We start from the raw sequence: 13,921 nt of genomic DNA, 5'->3' as shown, positions 1-13,921 counted from the left end.
CTTAGCATGTCAAATTTATGGTGTAAAAGGTAGATCGTTAGTGATTATAATCTCAATGACTATGTTTCTTTTGCTTTGTCATGTTAGGTTCTTGAGATCTTGAGTCACGTGAACAAGAGAGTCAAACACCAGCCTGAGATTGGGTTACCACTGCCAGAATTATGGAAAATGTATATGGAAGCTAATGCTACTCCAATGGTTAAGAACTTTTGCATTGTGTATATTGAGATGGCATTTGAACGTGCACCTTTAAAGGTGTGTTCCACATTGTCTAATCCCAAATCTCGTCTTTGGGAAATTAATAGTATATTTTATCAGGTTTGGTGTTACAGCTTGCAAGTTGTAGCATTTTCATAATTAATCTTTGCTTTTGTTAAAGGAAAAAGAAACTATGGCTCCTATGCTTGTGGTAAATATTTCAAAGCTTCCTCAACAACACCAAGAGATTCTCTTGAGAATTGCTACTAAGGTATATTTGCAAATCATTATGTGACTCCTCTTCTTCTTGCTTCTTTTCTAAACATTCAAATGGCTGAACAAACAGATTAGAGGTTAGAACTTAGAACCCAATCTTTACTCCAGTGTGCAATGTAAAGCCTAACCTTCAATTTGGTCTGATCAAGAAGTTGAACAATATGAGCTGTTTCAAATGAAGGAAATGTATAACAGATTTAGTTAACGTTATTAAATCCAGTCATCTTGTCCAGAAGGTTAATTGTACCGACAGATTCCTCTCTCTTTCTATACCAATCACCTGTTCCCCTCAAAATCTCAATAGTTCTGGAATGCTCATAAAAGTGCTCCCAACATTATATCTATATAGGTTAACACTATACTTGTGTTTTTTAAAGAAAAGAAAAAAATTTTGATTAAAGTCTGACATTTTTTTGCATTTCCTTGGTTTTAGGTGATTGGTGAATGTCATGCAAGCCATGCTGATAATGAGATTGCTGCAAAGTATAAATTAGTGAATGATTCTCAGGACAGGGATTTATTTCTTGAATTTTGCCTTCAGACAATTTTGTACCAACCAGCAGCTCAAGGGTCTGGAACACTTTTTAAAGTCATGATACTATAATCATCTACCTTTCCTTTTCATTTCTAAGGTTTCTAAATTTTTTGTGTTTTCTCTGCAGAGGAGGGAGCCCACCTGGGCTCTCCATTGCTCAAGCTAACCGTGTTGCAGGGAAGGTTCCATTGAAAGGCGATATGCTTTTAACAAGAAAGGTGAGTTGAATATTATCTTGTTGGTGGCACCAATAGATGGCTCTACTATAAATTAGCTATAAACACACCTATATTTAAGGTTCACTGAGTACATTTGCTATAGCTCACTTGACCAATAGTTACTCTAGAATTTGATGCAATCTGTATGTGTTACTTTGGTTCTCTGAAAGCAGTTGGGGATCTTGAATGTTATTGAAGCTATGGAGCTGTCTCCTGAACTTGTTTATCCTCTATATGTGGCTGCTAGTGCAGATAGGTATACTATGATTTGCCTCTTTAAATTAATTTATATTTACTCTTTTTCCTTCCTATGGTGATTTATTTATGATTTTTTGTCAAGTCAAGAGCCTGTTGTCAAGCGAGGGGAGGAGCTCATAAAAAGAAAGGCTTCTGGTGCTAATTTAGATGATCCAAGGTTGATTAACAGACTGTTTTTGCTTTTTACTGGTATGAAATGATTCTTTTTCTCTTTGATCAAATAAATTCATTGCTAAATTTGCAAGCCTAAATATTGTTTTGGTGTCATCTTATTGACTGGCTTGCTTCATATGTATTCCATTTGCTGGCTTATAAGTTTTATTGGGAGAAAATAGAAAAGGCTGCCTTACAGGTCATGACTCAGTTATGTCATGATAAAGTATTTGCTTTAAGTGGGTTTGTAGAGGTTGTGTATCTGTTTGATTGTTTGTTGATTACATATACAAACACATTACTTAGACAAGCTTAGCTGTTTAAGGTCTGACTATTTTAACCTTAGAAAGTAACATTGTCTTCTTAAAATGCACAAACATTTGTGTTCAAATATCATAGCTGCTAGAAGAGCTGTATCATATGTTTTGGTAAAGAACTAGATACAATATGATAAGACTTGTCTAAACCTTGTGTTAAAGGAGTGAATATTAGGTCCTTTGAATCCACATTCATATAAAACTCAGATTCCTTGATGTAGTTCCAATCCTGTAACATGTTTTGCTTACCTTTTTTCACTATTTGTCTCAAGTTTTTGTTGAGTTTTTACTTTAATATTCTTAGATGCCAAAAGATCGGTGTTTCTGAAGGCTATGATGTTGTTTCTCTTCCACAGGGTGGTGAATGTCTTTGAAATCCACCAACTTGCAATGTTTTATTATCATTATTTTTTTGATACATACCTGCTGTTTTTAATGCTCTAGGAAACCAATGGTTTAGACCACCTCTTTTGAGCCCTCACTACTCATAAGGACAAAATATCCTACAATTATTAGAACCCAGTTGAAAATTAGGACCTTGTCAACAGTTTGAACTTTTCTCTGCCAGATTATTTCAACTTTAGCAAGCCAAAACTCTTTCAGCATCCATAGTAAATCTCTAACGCATTCCCAAATGATCAGAAACCTCTGTAATTCTTAGCAAACGTCTTTCAAACCTTGCATGGCAATTACTAAAGCATTCTACACTGCTTCCACAGATTTTGCAAAGCCCAAGTCCTCTCTCATCATTTGGGCAAAAAAAAAAAAAAAACTCGCTCATCACTATCACACTCATCCTTTTTCCTGTTTTCCTCACTCAATACTTTATTGAAAGATGACACTTGTTCAATCTCCAAGAATCATATTTTGTTATAATAATGAATTTACAACTTCATTGCAGTAAGACCATTTGGAGAGTTTTTGATAGTTTTAAATAGTTTCGCTTTTAATATTCAAAAGCTCTTCAATGTTTCTTCCTTTAGAGAAGTTGTGTTCAATCTTTTTGTAATTATGCGTAAGAATGTAACTTGCACTTGTATTATGTACTTCTATGAAATAAAGGTTCAAGTTTTATGGTGAGAGATGTTAACGTTGCGAGACTTAAATGTTTGAGAGATTAAGCTTTTTTTATTCAGGACGTAATGAGAGATGCCATTTTGTTGGAATATGCCAATGTGCTATATGATCTATTATTAGCCTTTTTTTCTCTGAATCTGAAGTTTGTCAGCTTGAACTTTGAGTCTGCCAATTAAGCAGAATTCAGGAGTGATATTCGTATGATATGTAGTTAAAATGGATAAAGATGAATGAACAAAATTAGTTGATTAACCTAAGTATTTGAAGTAATTTTAGTTACTGTTTAGTGAATTTTTAGTTGCACTTGTTATCTACTGAATGAACTTGTTTTATCAAATTTTGGGTGTTTATGTGAGCATTTCTGAAATCAGAGGACTTGTACATAACATTTGTGGCTGACGACCTTTCAAATTTTTCATGCTGTTGGAAGATCGGTAACACAACTTATTTACACTTTTTCCAGGCACTACAGGCACAGAGAATACTGCTGTGGATTTAAGAGTCAATCCTGGAAATGCTACCTTGAAAGTGAAACTGATGGCTGTATTTTGTCGGTCCATCACAGCGGCAAATAGTTTCCCATCAACCTTGCAGTGCATTTTTGGCTGCATATATGGTACATGGCATCTTCTTTTTATCCTGTGGTGAAATGCCAAAAACTAACATGAAGTATAACACGCTATGGCTGAAGATAAATATTCAAGCTTTTGTGAAGGGGAATAAGGGGAAAATTACTTTGCATTCAAAGCCTTTTCTAACCTAACCATAGCCTATTCTGTGAAAAGTAAATCCAAAGCCTTATCTAACCTAACCACTGAGCTGTCCGTAATAGTAGAAGAAAAAAACTAAAAGAGCAAGAAAAAAAGGGCTGCTAAAGGAAATAGTTTTTAGACGCTAAACTTAGTATTAATGGTGTAATCTTGCTTCTACGTGTGTTCTCTTAATGTTGGTGAGAATCCATTCTGATGTTCTGGTCAAGGGTGCGATGATCCACAATTGAATATGAATCTGTTATCAATTTGCTTCAATCAACTAACAAATAATAAGTTTTTAAAATACAAATTAGCATTAATGGTATGGTGCCATAATCATGTGTTTTAACTTTTCAGGAAAATTTAATCCTGTTTTTGAATCTAGTTATTTGTTATATTTATTTTTCAATTGGATCACACTTCCCTCTTAACATGATATAGACTGATGCTGGACAATTTTTTTTGTCTTAACCTATTTTATGCAATACAATAAATCAAGTGTTTTTCTACTTTGATGGTCTTAATACTGAACTAAAATCCAGATGTAACTAAGAATACTGATAAGTTCTGTGTATTAGACTATATTTACAAATAAACCCAACCAAAAATGGAGAATTGGAAGCCTGAAGATCAGTTTTGAAGAAGTGGATATGTTATTGCATGTCCAAATATTATTCCTGATTCGATTGTGCCTAGAATAATCAGATTAGCAGTTTTTATTAGGTTTAAGGTTTTGCTAGCAATAAAGTACCAACCAATATCAGATTGGAATTGAAATCTATCTCCAAGATTCTCAGCAATTGTAATCACAGTAGGTTTACACTTTCTGGCACAAAATTGCTTTATGAACTAGGGAAGTCTTTGGATCTTGTATGGCACTTGAATTCAACCTTGAACAAGAAAAGCCTACATTCCAGTGGCAGCATCTTAGAATTTTTCTGATACTGCTGTAGGGATACAATGATAAAGATTATAGAGGCAAATAACGAATAGAAAGAAATCCCTGTAGGGATACAATGATAAACCTGACTTAATAATAAAAAAGACACAAGTCCTGCTTGCTTATAAAGGCCATTGACATAACAAAAATTTCCCTAATTGCAGAATTTATGTTTTTCTTCTAAATTTTAAATGCTGAAAATTGCTATAACCAACTTTGGAGATCATATGCGGAGCAACACTTTTGATAGGCAAAAACGATGATTTTTATTGTGGTAAAATTATATCTGCTAGTATAATATTGCCTTACTATTGACATCTCTAATGCCTTGCAAATAGTTCTCCTTTTGATACTTATTTCTTTCTCTTACTACATATTGAGTTGGTGGATAGAAATTCCATATGCTGATTTCTTTTTTTGTTTGTTGAAATTCTTGAATGTGATAGGAACCACTACCACTTCAAGGCTGAAGCAATTGGGAATGGAATTTACTGTCTGGGTCTTCAAAAATGTGAGCACCTTATTATTTGATTTCTATTTAATTTCAACTATTAAGAACTTTTTAGTTTATGGACGCATGCATGAAAAAAATTTAAAAATCTGCAGAAGCGAGTTTCATGGTGGGCTTGGGATAATTGGGCTTTTAAGGTTTAGATTTAAGTTTAAGAGATGAAACAGCTTGAAATGGTTAACAGCAAATGAAAATTTCTTGCTGCAGTTAAGATAACAGATAACTTGCTGAAATCCTGAATAGCAATCAATAACTGAATTTGGGTTTTTATTTAAAACAATGTTTTGAATTTGTAAAAAATGGATTTAAAGTTAGTAGCAAGATATGGGCTGAAATTAGGGATATAGTGGCTGGATTTCTTAAATTGCAGTTATCATGTGAATGCCACTATGCATCAACCACATGATTTCTTTTCACTGGAAATCACTTTTTAGATTAGCAATTTAGCTGCTACAGATATTTTGTTTGCTTTAATTTAGTCCTATATTGTCAAAGGTTCTAGCATGTAAAGTTGCCAGTTCCAAACTTTTGAAAAGGGTGAAGACAATGACCCCATAATTAATATGCACAGCACCATGGTGCATACAAACCTTACAAACCTATGTAAATGTATACATCTAGGAACAGATATTGGGTGGGGAGAGGTATCTTGCAATTCCTATCTGGAAGATACATATATATCAGCATGAATTCAGAACATGTTAAAAGAACAATTTTGTTGATACAATTGGGTTGGTCTGGTTTGTCTTTACTTCCAGCGCTGCCCTTACATGCTTTAAGTTAAAGAGCTGCTGTGGTAGATAGAAAAATCATCAACATGAGAGTAATAGAAAAGTTGCTTAGTACAGTTTTTTGTACTATGATATTTAAATATTGCCTATTGTTTTTTCACATTTGTTTTTATTTTTCATTCTCACTCTAGGTTTGGTTTTCTCTTTTCCTTAAGGAAAGCTTTATTTTCTTTTTATATTGTTTCCTTTTGTTTTTTTCTTTTCTGTTTATGTAGTCAAAACTTGATCAGCTGAAACTCATGGGCCCTCTCATACTGAATGGAATTCTAAAGTTACTTGATGGTTACTTAAATTCAGAATCAGGTTTTCAATTTGAATAATTTCCTGAACTTCATTTTTACATCACTGTTTCAATTATGATCTGTGGAATCCTGTGAAATTACTTTAATTTATTTTATTCACCCAGATTCGGTTGCAAGGGACACCAGAACTTTTTCTTTTCAAGCAATTGGCTTGCTTGCACAGCGCCTGCCACAACTTTTCAGGTCTTTTATGTGTCTATTCTCATAACTGGTGGTTCTGTTCTCATTCTCTAATTGAATAATTTACTTTCTTTTTACCCTAATTGCAGAGACAAAATTGACATGGCTACTCGTCTTTTTGATGCATTAAAAATAGAGTCCCAATCTCTTCGTTTTATTATCCAAGAAGCAACGAATTCGCTTGCTGCTGCCTACATGGTATACAAACTTTACCTCACCTAATTCTCAAGTTAATCATTGAAAACCATTTATTTTGATATGCATAGTTCTGGAGACCTATATGTCTCTCCTTGTTTCCTAATTGCTGTAAAGCTAATTGCAGTGGGGATGGAATAATCTGTAGGTTAATTGCCAAAATTTCTCCTGGGTAGAGAGTCTTTCCCTACACATTTTCAAAACATTACATGCCCTTCTGCTCTTGCGATATTGTATAACTTTTATGTCTTTTTCTTTCTCCGACTCCATAAAGAATTCTTTCCTTTTATATTTATGGTGTGTCAGGAGAGAAAGTGCATATATAGGGGAGAAGATCTACTCTTGAAATAAATTGAGTGTGGATTTATTTCTGATTTGCTATAATTTTATTTGTTTCTTGCCATGTTCAGTTGCATGCTAAAAAATAACTAAGCAGCAAACTATTCTAAGTCAGAGATCATTTGGCTAAAATTTTTCTTCAAAAATCATAATCTAACTACACTGGATTTGGAATCCCTTCTTTATCTGATTTTCATTTCTGCTTTCTTCTTCTCAGTGAAAGATATTTTGTATCAAAAATTAAAAATTCCCTGAATACTTTTGGGAAATGGTACTCTTATATATGTGTATAACCACTGTAGTCTCTTCATGATGTGTGTTGATGATCACAGGACTCTGATTTATGCTGTATATATTGCTGCACCTTCTTTTATAAGATATTCTGAGCTTTGATGCTAAATTGATAGTTTTCTTGATACAATTCAACTTCCTCTCAAAAACTGATAATTTCTTACATAAAAATAATGCTTTTGGTTTGTTTAGTTCATGTGCAATGTTTTCAGGTTTGATGTTGTGTATATCTGATCCTTCCAACCTTTTATATTAAGCCATTATACTGTCTTTATGAGCATCAGGGAGCTTCAGCTGCTGTACTAACAGAATTGAAGACACTGTTGCTGAATAATTGTCAAGTGGTACTTTACTTACAACTCTAGTTCACTGTTTGTTGACTTGTTTCTGTTGTGCTCTTGATCTAGATTTTTTTGGACATGGTTCTGGTTTAGTCATTAAGTTTTGCACAGCTAAGGGTACCTAATTTTTATTTTGACGACCAGGAACAAAGTGAAGTTCGTTTTTGTGCTGTAAGGTGGGCGACATCTGTGTTTAATTCACAACATTGTCCCAGTCGATTTATTTGTATGCTTGGAGCAGCTGACTCTAGGTTGGATATAAGGTAGCTGAAGTTCTCTTTATGTTTATAGTAGAATAAATAACTCCTTTTGCTTCTGTATTCAAAGTAGTTCTTGGACTCGTTATACTTGTCATTGTTGCTTACTGTGGGTACTGATGTTGAATGTTAAAATGTGGATGATGAGTGAGTGCATTGTTTGGCTTCATGCTTATTTCCATCAAAACTTACTATCTTTCCTTGGCTACTTCCGCCATATATTTCTCATTCAGCAGCATGTCTGTGCTAATACCTTCACCACATTCTTCAATTACTCTGTAATATTAATAGTGCTTTCCACCAGTGATCCTGCCAGTTCCTTTGTCCATGATGAATGTGCAATTATTGCCATTGCCCCATGGTGGACTTCATCAATACCAAGGGCATTCTGCCATCGTCACTGACTCTGCCATTTCAAGCTATCCCACATGCTTAATGCTGTACCTATTGCAACCAATATTATTGCTAATTTACTGCATTCCACTGATGCCATAACTCCACTAAAGTTGCCTCCACCATGAATCCTTACCTGTCACCACTTTCATGACAATGCTTCTTCTGGTACTTCCAAATCCATTGTAATTGCTAATTTAATATCCAAGTGGACCAAGTCTATCGGTGTCATCCTTTTTTCTTCATAAATATAAAATTTAGATATCCAACATACTGTCTACATCTTAGAAGTCAACATTTTTCTCCGGATGATGCATTATGATGGACGAAGATACTATGGAGACCTTAGTCAAGGGTTTGTTTTCAAATTTGCCCAACCAATGGGTAATGAAAATCTAGTTTTCCCTGGTAGTTTAGTTTCGGTATCACATTCATATAATTATAAGCCTTTACTTAATATCTTTGGGAGTTTTGAAGTCTTGAACTTTCTTTTTCCTTTGGATAACAAAAATATTCAGTGTTGATCAGTGGTGACCACGGCATATTATTTGATTCATTCAACTTGAAGTTTGGTGATATTTAAATTCTCTTCATGTTGCTGTGGAGGACCTGAAGTTGGCTTAATTCCATTGAAGCATGCATTTGCTGTCCGAGTGGTGTAAAACCATGGAATAAATGGAGAGTGTAAGGTCAAAAATATAAACAGGTAGAAGCAATGATATTGGCATGTAAGAGGCTGCAACAGGTGGGTGTGTAACAGTTTTGCATGGTTTGATAGGAATTACAAACCGTGCAAAGGATAATGAGATTAGAATGGGGAACCTAGGGACTAGGTGGAAAGGGTAAGAATACCTAGGTACCTCAGGTGATATGGTAGGGAAACAGATTAAAGTGACTTTGCGCCACCATCAAGTACATGCCAGAATGAGAATGGTATAATGTGCAATAAGTGGGGAGGTAATTATTTAAGTAATCAAGAAAACTAAAATTAGTGATATAGATAACAAATGAATGGGAAGAAACAAAAAAGAAAAAGAAAACAATATTTCAGATTTCTAGGTGGAGGGATCTAAAAAGCCTATTGAGTTGAGTTATTGAAACTTTGGTACTAATGTTGTGAAAGGATATCTATGTACGGTCTCAGGATGTGGCTTTTTACTAAATTAGAGAGCAGAAGGTTGGAAAAATTATGAGAAAAGTTTTCTTTCTTGGTTGTTAAAGCAGAAAACAATAACTTGATAGTTGCCTTCTTTTGTTATGGTAGTCAGCATCTCTAGTAACTCATATGTTGAACCTATTGGTTATTAAGACTTAGGACCTTTATGGACTAACTCAGGTGTTGAACCTATCAGCCACTCTCTTGAAAAATTTGAGAAATTTTTTTTTAATAATCAAAATGGGTTAATGTCACAAATGGCCTATGAACTATAATCTAATGTTCAATGTGGTATCTAAACTTTAAAAATCTCTAATGTGGTACTTGAAGAGTTGTTTATCAAAATCTTATAAGGACATTATTTATAAATTTGTTATCCAGAAAAAAAATTGCATTTAATTGAGTGCCTTTTGTTGGTAATGCTTGTTGTTTTTGACCATACTTCAAGTGGTTGGAAATTGGAAGTCGTGTTTTTGTAGCCAATGAATTATGTAAATGATATTGCAAATAATTGTGCGCTCAATGGATTATTTTGATAAAAAAATTGTTCTTTAACCTTAATGCAAAGGACATATAGGTACATCAGCTGCTCCTAATCCATGCTAAGAGGAAATGTGACTGTTAGACGTTATTGTGGCGCTGTAGTATTATGTTTAGAGCCTTAACCTTTCTCATTATTTTGTACTTGTCTTCTTTGCTCTTGATTTATATTTTCATTCTTAAAGTGATTAAATTAACATTGGCATTTATAATGCCCCTCTCCATTCCTTCCCCTCCCTTTTTCTTTTAAATAGGGAAATGGCACTTGAAGGATTATTTCTTGGTAAGGATGTAGGGCGAATAATCAGTCAAAATTTGGATTATAGATATCCTAAGCTTGGAGACATGCTAGAATACATTCTTAAGCAGGAGCCAAGGTTGTTATATTCATATGAAATGAGGGAACAAAAGCTTCTTTTTCCATCACAAATGTACGTGGCAATGATTAAATTTTTGTTAAAGTGCTTTGAGTCCGAGTTGGTGCAAGACAGCTCCTTGGGAAGATCATCTGATTTTCTGTCTTCACTGGAAAGAATGTGCTTGCTACTAGAGCATGCTATGGCATTTGAAGGCTCTGTTGAGTTGCATTCTACTACTTCTAAGGCATTGGTCACAATTGGATCTTATCTTCCTGAGGTTAGTGGTATCTGTTTTCTAAACTTGGTTGCTCTCCTGTTAGTTCTGCATCTTTCCTATCTTGGTTGCTGGTCTTGTTTGGTTTCTATCTTGCTGCTAGATTGTATATTCTTTTCTGACATATTCCCTTTTATCATTAATACTATTATTTTTAAGCTGGTATCACCACACTTTGCTTCAAGAATATCATGGTTAAAGCAATTACTGAGTCATGTGGACATGGATACTCGTGAGTCTGTAGCACGTTTGCTTGGAATTGCTTCCTCTTCCCTTCCACTTACCGCATCATCTAGCCTTATAAGTGAATTGGTCTCCTCATTCAGTGGAACAAACAAAAGGTTTGTGGCTATGCTTGGTGATGAGTTAGATTTTGGAAATAATTACTTATATGTTGATTTTTTTTTTTGACCTTACACCTGAATTAAATATTCTTCAGGTTTGAGGTGCAACATGGAGCATTATGTGCTACAGGATATGTCACTGCCGATTGTGTGTCTAGATCACCTTCTGTAAGTTCTATAAAAGTTGATTTATGACTTTTGAATTATTTTTGAAAATAAGGCAGCACACTCTTACTGTTGGTACAAGTTTGTCACCACTCGCCACTTCATTGGTGTCTTAAGGCCACTACACCACAGTTGCAAAATGCTGAGTGCTGACCAGAAAAATTGTATGCATGTTTTCTGGGGTAACTGTCAAATGCATTCCTTGTAGTTCTGGTTTTAGTACATTTGCTTCAAGGTTTATGATCCAAAATAACTGTTTGAAGTTTTTGGGTTTACTTAATGGTGGATAAATGAAAAACGTGTGACTAGACGGCAAAGGCTTGGAATCCTTGGTAATTATTCTTGGCAATCTATTTTATCCTTTTTTTTTTAATCAAAGTTTGCTGATGCCTGATGGAAAGGTGAGCAACCTAGCAAATAATGCAGTTGTTAAATCAGTATAGCTGTGGAAAGGCATAATAGGCACAATCTTTTCTCTATATGCAACCAAATAATATTAATTTTCTAGCTGCTGCCACTTGCAAAATTTTTGCTTTTCTTTGAAAATGTGTTCCATTAATTACATTAAATTATTTTAGTTTAGTAACCTTTTTGTTATTCGTGCATATTTGATGTTCATCATTAAACAGATCCCTGAGGAACTCTTGCAAAATACTCTTAAATGCCTTGTTGACGTTGTTAATTCTGAGAGCGCAACATTGGCCTCCATTGCAATGCAAGCACTGGGTCATATTGGCCTGTATGCACCACTACCTTCACTCGTCTGTAATTCTAGTTCAGGTGAAGTTTAACTTATGCTGATTTTATTTACTGCTGTGTTTATTCGAAAAGCTTAATAATCGTGCAAACTTATAATTGAAACTGCAGTTAGCATTCTGGAAGTTTTGAATGAAAAGCTGAGCAAGCTACTCTCTGGTGATGACAATAAGGCAATCCAGAAAATTGTTATCTCCATTGGGCATATGTGTGTGAAAGAAACTTCTGCTTCTCACATGAAAATTGCACTTGATTTGATTTTTAGTCTTTGCCGGTCAAAGGTTGGTATAGAATCCTTGTAGTTTTGTTATGATATACCAGTATTTTCTTTTAGAAGATTGCTTTTATCCTAAAAGCAAATCTTCAGGAGAGTTTTATTTGGTATTAATGGTGCATGCAGTTAGGAAAAACTCTCACTTTTGTGAGTCTTTTTAATTATTATTTGTTCAGGTTGAGGATATTTTATTTGCTGCTGGAGAAGCTCTATCATTTCTCTGGGGTGGCGTTCCTGTGTCTGCTGATGTGATTCTCAAGACCAACTATACTTCACTTTCTATGACTTCAAACTTTCTTATGGGTGATATGAAGTTATCTTTGTCCAAATATAGCTCTGATGAGAAAAATGTGGCCAGTGAAGATTATCGAATCATGGTTAGAGATACTATCAATAAAAAACTTTTTGATGCTCTTTTGTATAGTAATAGAAAAGAAGAGCGTTGCGCCGGAGCTGTCTGGCTACTGTCACTTACAATGTATTGTGGTCATCATCCTACCATCCAACAAATGCTTCCAGAAATTCAGGTCAGCCACAACTTTAAAATTTTGTAAATCTACTTTATTTAATTTCATTTACTAGCTAGGGAACAGAAGAGAAAATGCTTTTCTGGTCCTAATTAATAACTTGATTGTCACGTTCAGGACAGATGTGGTGTGGTTGTAGAGATTGCATTGTTATTACTTCATTATAACTTTATGTAATTTTTCTCTTGAAAGTTACAATAGATTCCTGAACTGTGAGGAAACTGTTGAATTCTAGTCATAAAGTCCACATTGATAACTCTGGAAACTTGTTGTAAGAAGAGAGATTAAAACTTTCTTCTGATAATCTACTGATTGGTACTAATAGATGTAAACAGAATAGAACAGAACAGAGGAGAAAGAGAAGATAACTTCTTATTGATTAACATGAGAATTACAAGGATTTAAATAGACTAAAAGTTAAATTTTAAAATTTAAACTTCATATCTACCTAACAACCTAATCACCTAAAAATCCAAATCTGTTAATATTTAACAGTTTAGATTTTATAACAAGATCCTGCTATTTCTACACTCCCCCTCAAGTTGGTGCATAGATGTTAATCATACCCTACTTGTTGACTAGTGCTTCAAAACCAGGTCTAGACAAACTCTTGGTTAGAATGTCTGCTGTTTGTTGCTCTGAGGTGACAAATGGCATGCAGATTACTCCACTTTCTAACTTCTCCTTAATGAAATGCCTATCAATCTCAACATGTTTTGTACAATCATGCTGAGCTGGATTATTAGCTATGCTGATTGCAGCTTTATTATCACAAAAACAATTTCATAGGAGGTTCTGATTCTAGCTTCAGTTCTTCAAGAACTCTCTTTGGCCACATCATCTCACATGCTCCATTAGCCATAGCTCGAAATTCTGCCTCTGCACTACTTTGTGCAACAACATTCTGCTTCTTACTCCTCCAAGTGACAAGATTACCTCAAAGAAATGCACAATAACCAGAAGTTGATCTTCTATCAGTGATTGAGCCTGCCCAATCTGCATCTGTGAAAACTTCCACACTTCTCAAATGGTTTTTCTTGAACAATAATCCTTTCCTAGGTCTATTCTTAAGATATCACAAAATCCTGTATGCTGCCTCAAGATGTTCTTCATATGGTGAGTGCATAGAGTGGCTTACAACACTAACTGCGAATGCAATGTCTGGCCTTGTGTGGGAAAGATAGATTAGTTTTTCTACAAGG

At 34.5% G+C, this 13,921-nt stretch overlaps 1 protein-coding gene across 3 annotated transcripts in view; it reads left to right on the top strand.

The window, feature by feature from the left end:
• The window catches only part of LOC111284853 (ARM repeat superfamily protein), a 31,189-nt gene that overhangs the window by 1,908 nt on the left and 15,360 nt on the right, over positions 1 to 13,921 (top strand). For 2 of the 3 annotated variants that reach the window (XR_016342774.1, XM_022873898.2), the window contains exons 2-20: positions 88 to 255; positions 380 to 469; positions 908 to 1,044; positions 1,137 to 1,227; positions 1,401 to 1,483; positions 1,568 to 1,674; positions 3,496 to 3,648; positions 5,171 to 5,235; positions 6,242 to 6,329; positions 6,433 to 6,511; positions 6,598 to 6,706; positions 7,618 to 7,677; positions 7,819 to 7,937; positions 10,275 to 10,656; positions 10,813 to 10,994; positions 11,093 to 11,165; positions 11,792 to 11,942; positions 12,030 to 12,199; positions 12,369 to 12,719. Coding sequence is in view for 2 of the 3 variants with exons in the window: in XM_022873898.2 (XP_022729633.2) it covers positions 88 to 255; positions 380 to 469; positions 908 to 1,044; positions 1,137 to 1,227; positions 1,401 to 1,483; positions 1,568 to 1,674; positions 3,496 to 3,648; positions 5,171 to 5,235; positions 6,242 to 6,329; positions 6,433 to 6,511; positions 6,598 to 6,706; positions 7,618 to 7,677; positions 7,819 to 7,937; positions 10,275 to 10,656; positions 10,813 to 10,994; positions 11,093 to 11,165; positions 11,792 to 11,942; positions 12,030 to 12,199; positions 12,369 to 12,719 (2,658 nt within the window). In the remaining variant the exon portion in view is untranslated. The remainder of the gene's footprint in view (positions 1 to 87; positions 256 to 379; positions 470 to 907; positions 1,045 to 1,136; positions 1,228 to 1,400; positions 1,484 to 1,567; positions 1,675 to 3,495; positions 3,649 to 5,170; positions 5,236 to 6,241; positions 6,330 to 6,432; positions 6,512 to 6,597; positions 6,707 to 7,617; positions 7,678 to 7,818; positions 7,938 to 10,274; positions 10,657 to 10,812; positions 10,995 to 11,092; positions 11,166 to 11,791; positions 11,943 to 12,029; positions 12,200 to 12,368; positions 12,720 to 13,921) is intronic. The other variant, XM_089762024.1, reaches the window with a different exon arrangement.

Source organism: Durio zibethinus, chromosome 6, assembly GCF_047325235.1.
Source record: "Durio zibethinus cultivar Kanyao isolate XHJ-2024 chromosome 6, ASM4732523v1, whole genome shotgun sequence".
Taxonomy (NCBI): Eukaryota; Viridiplantae; Streptophyta; class Magnoliopsida; order Malvales; family Malvaceae; genus Durio; species Durio zibethinus.
Note: the sequence above shows the minus strand (reverse complement) of the source record. Positions and strands in the feature narration are given on the sequence as shown.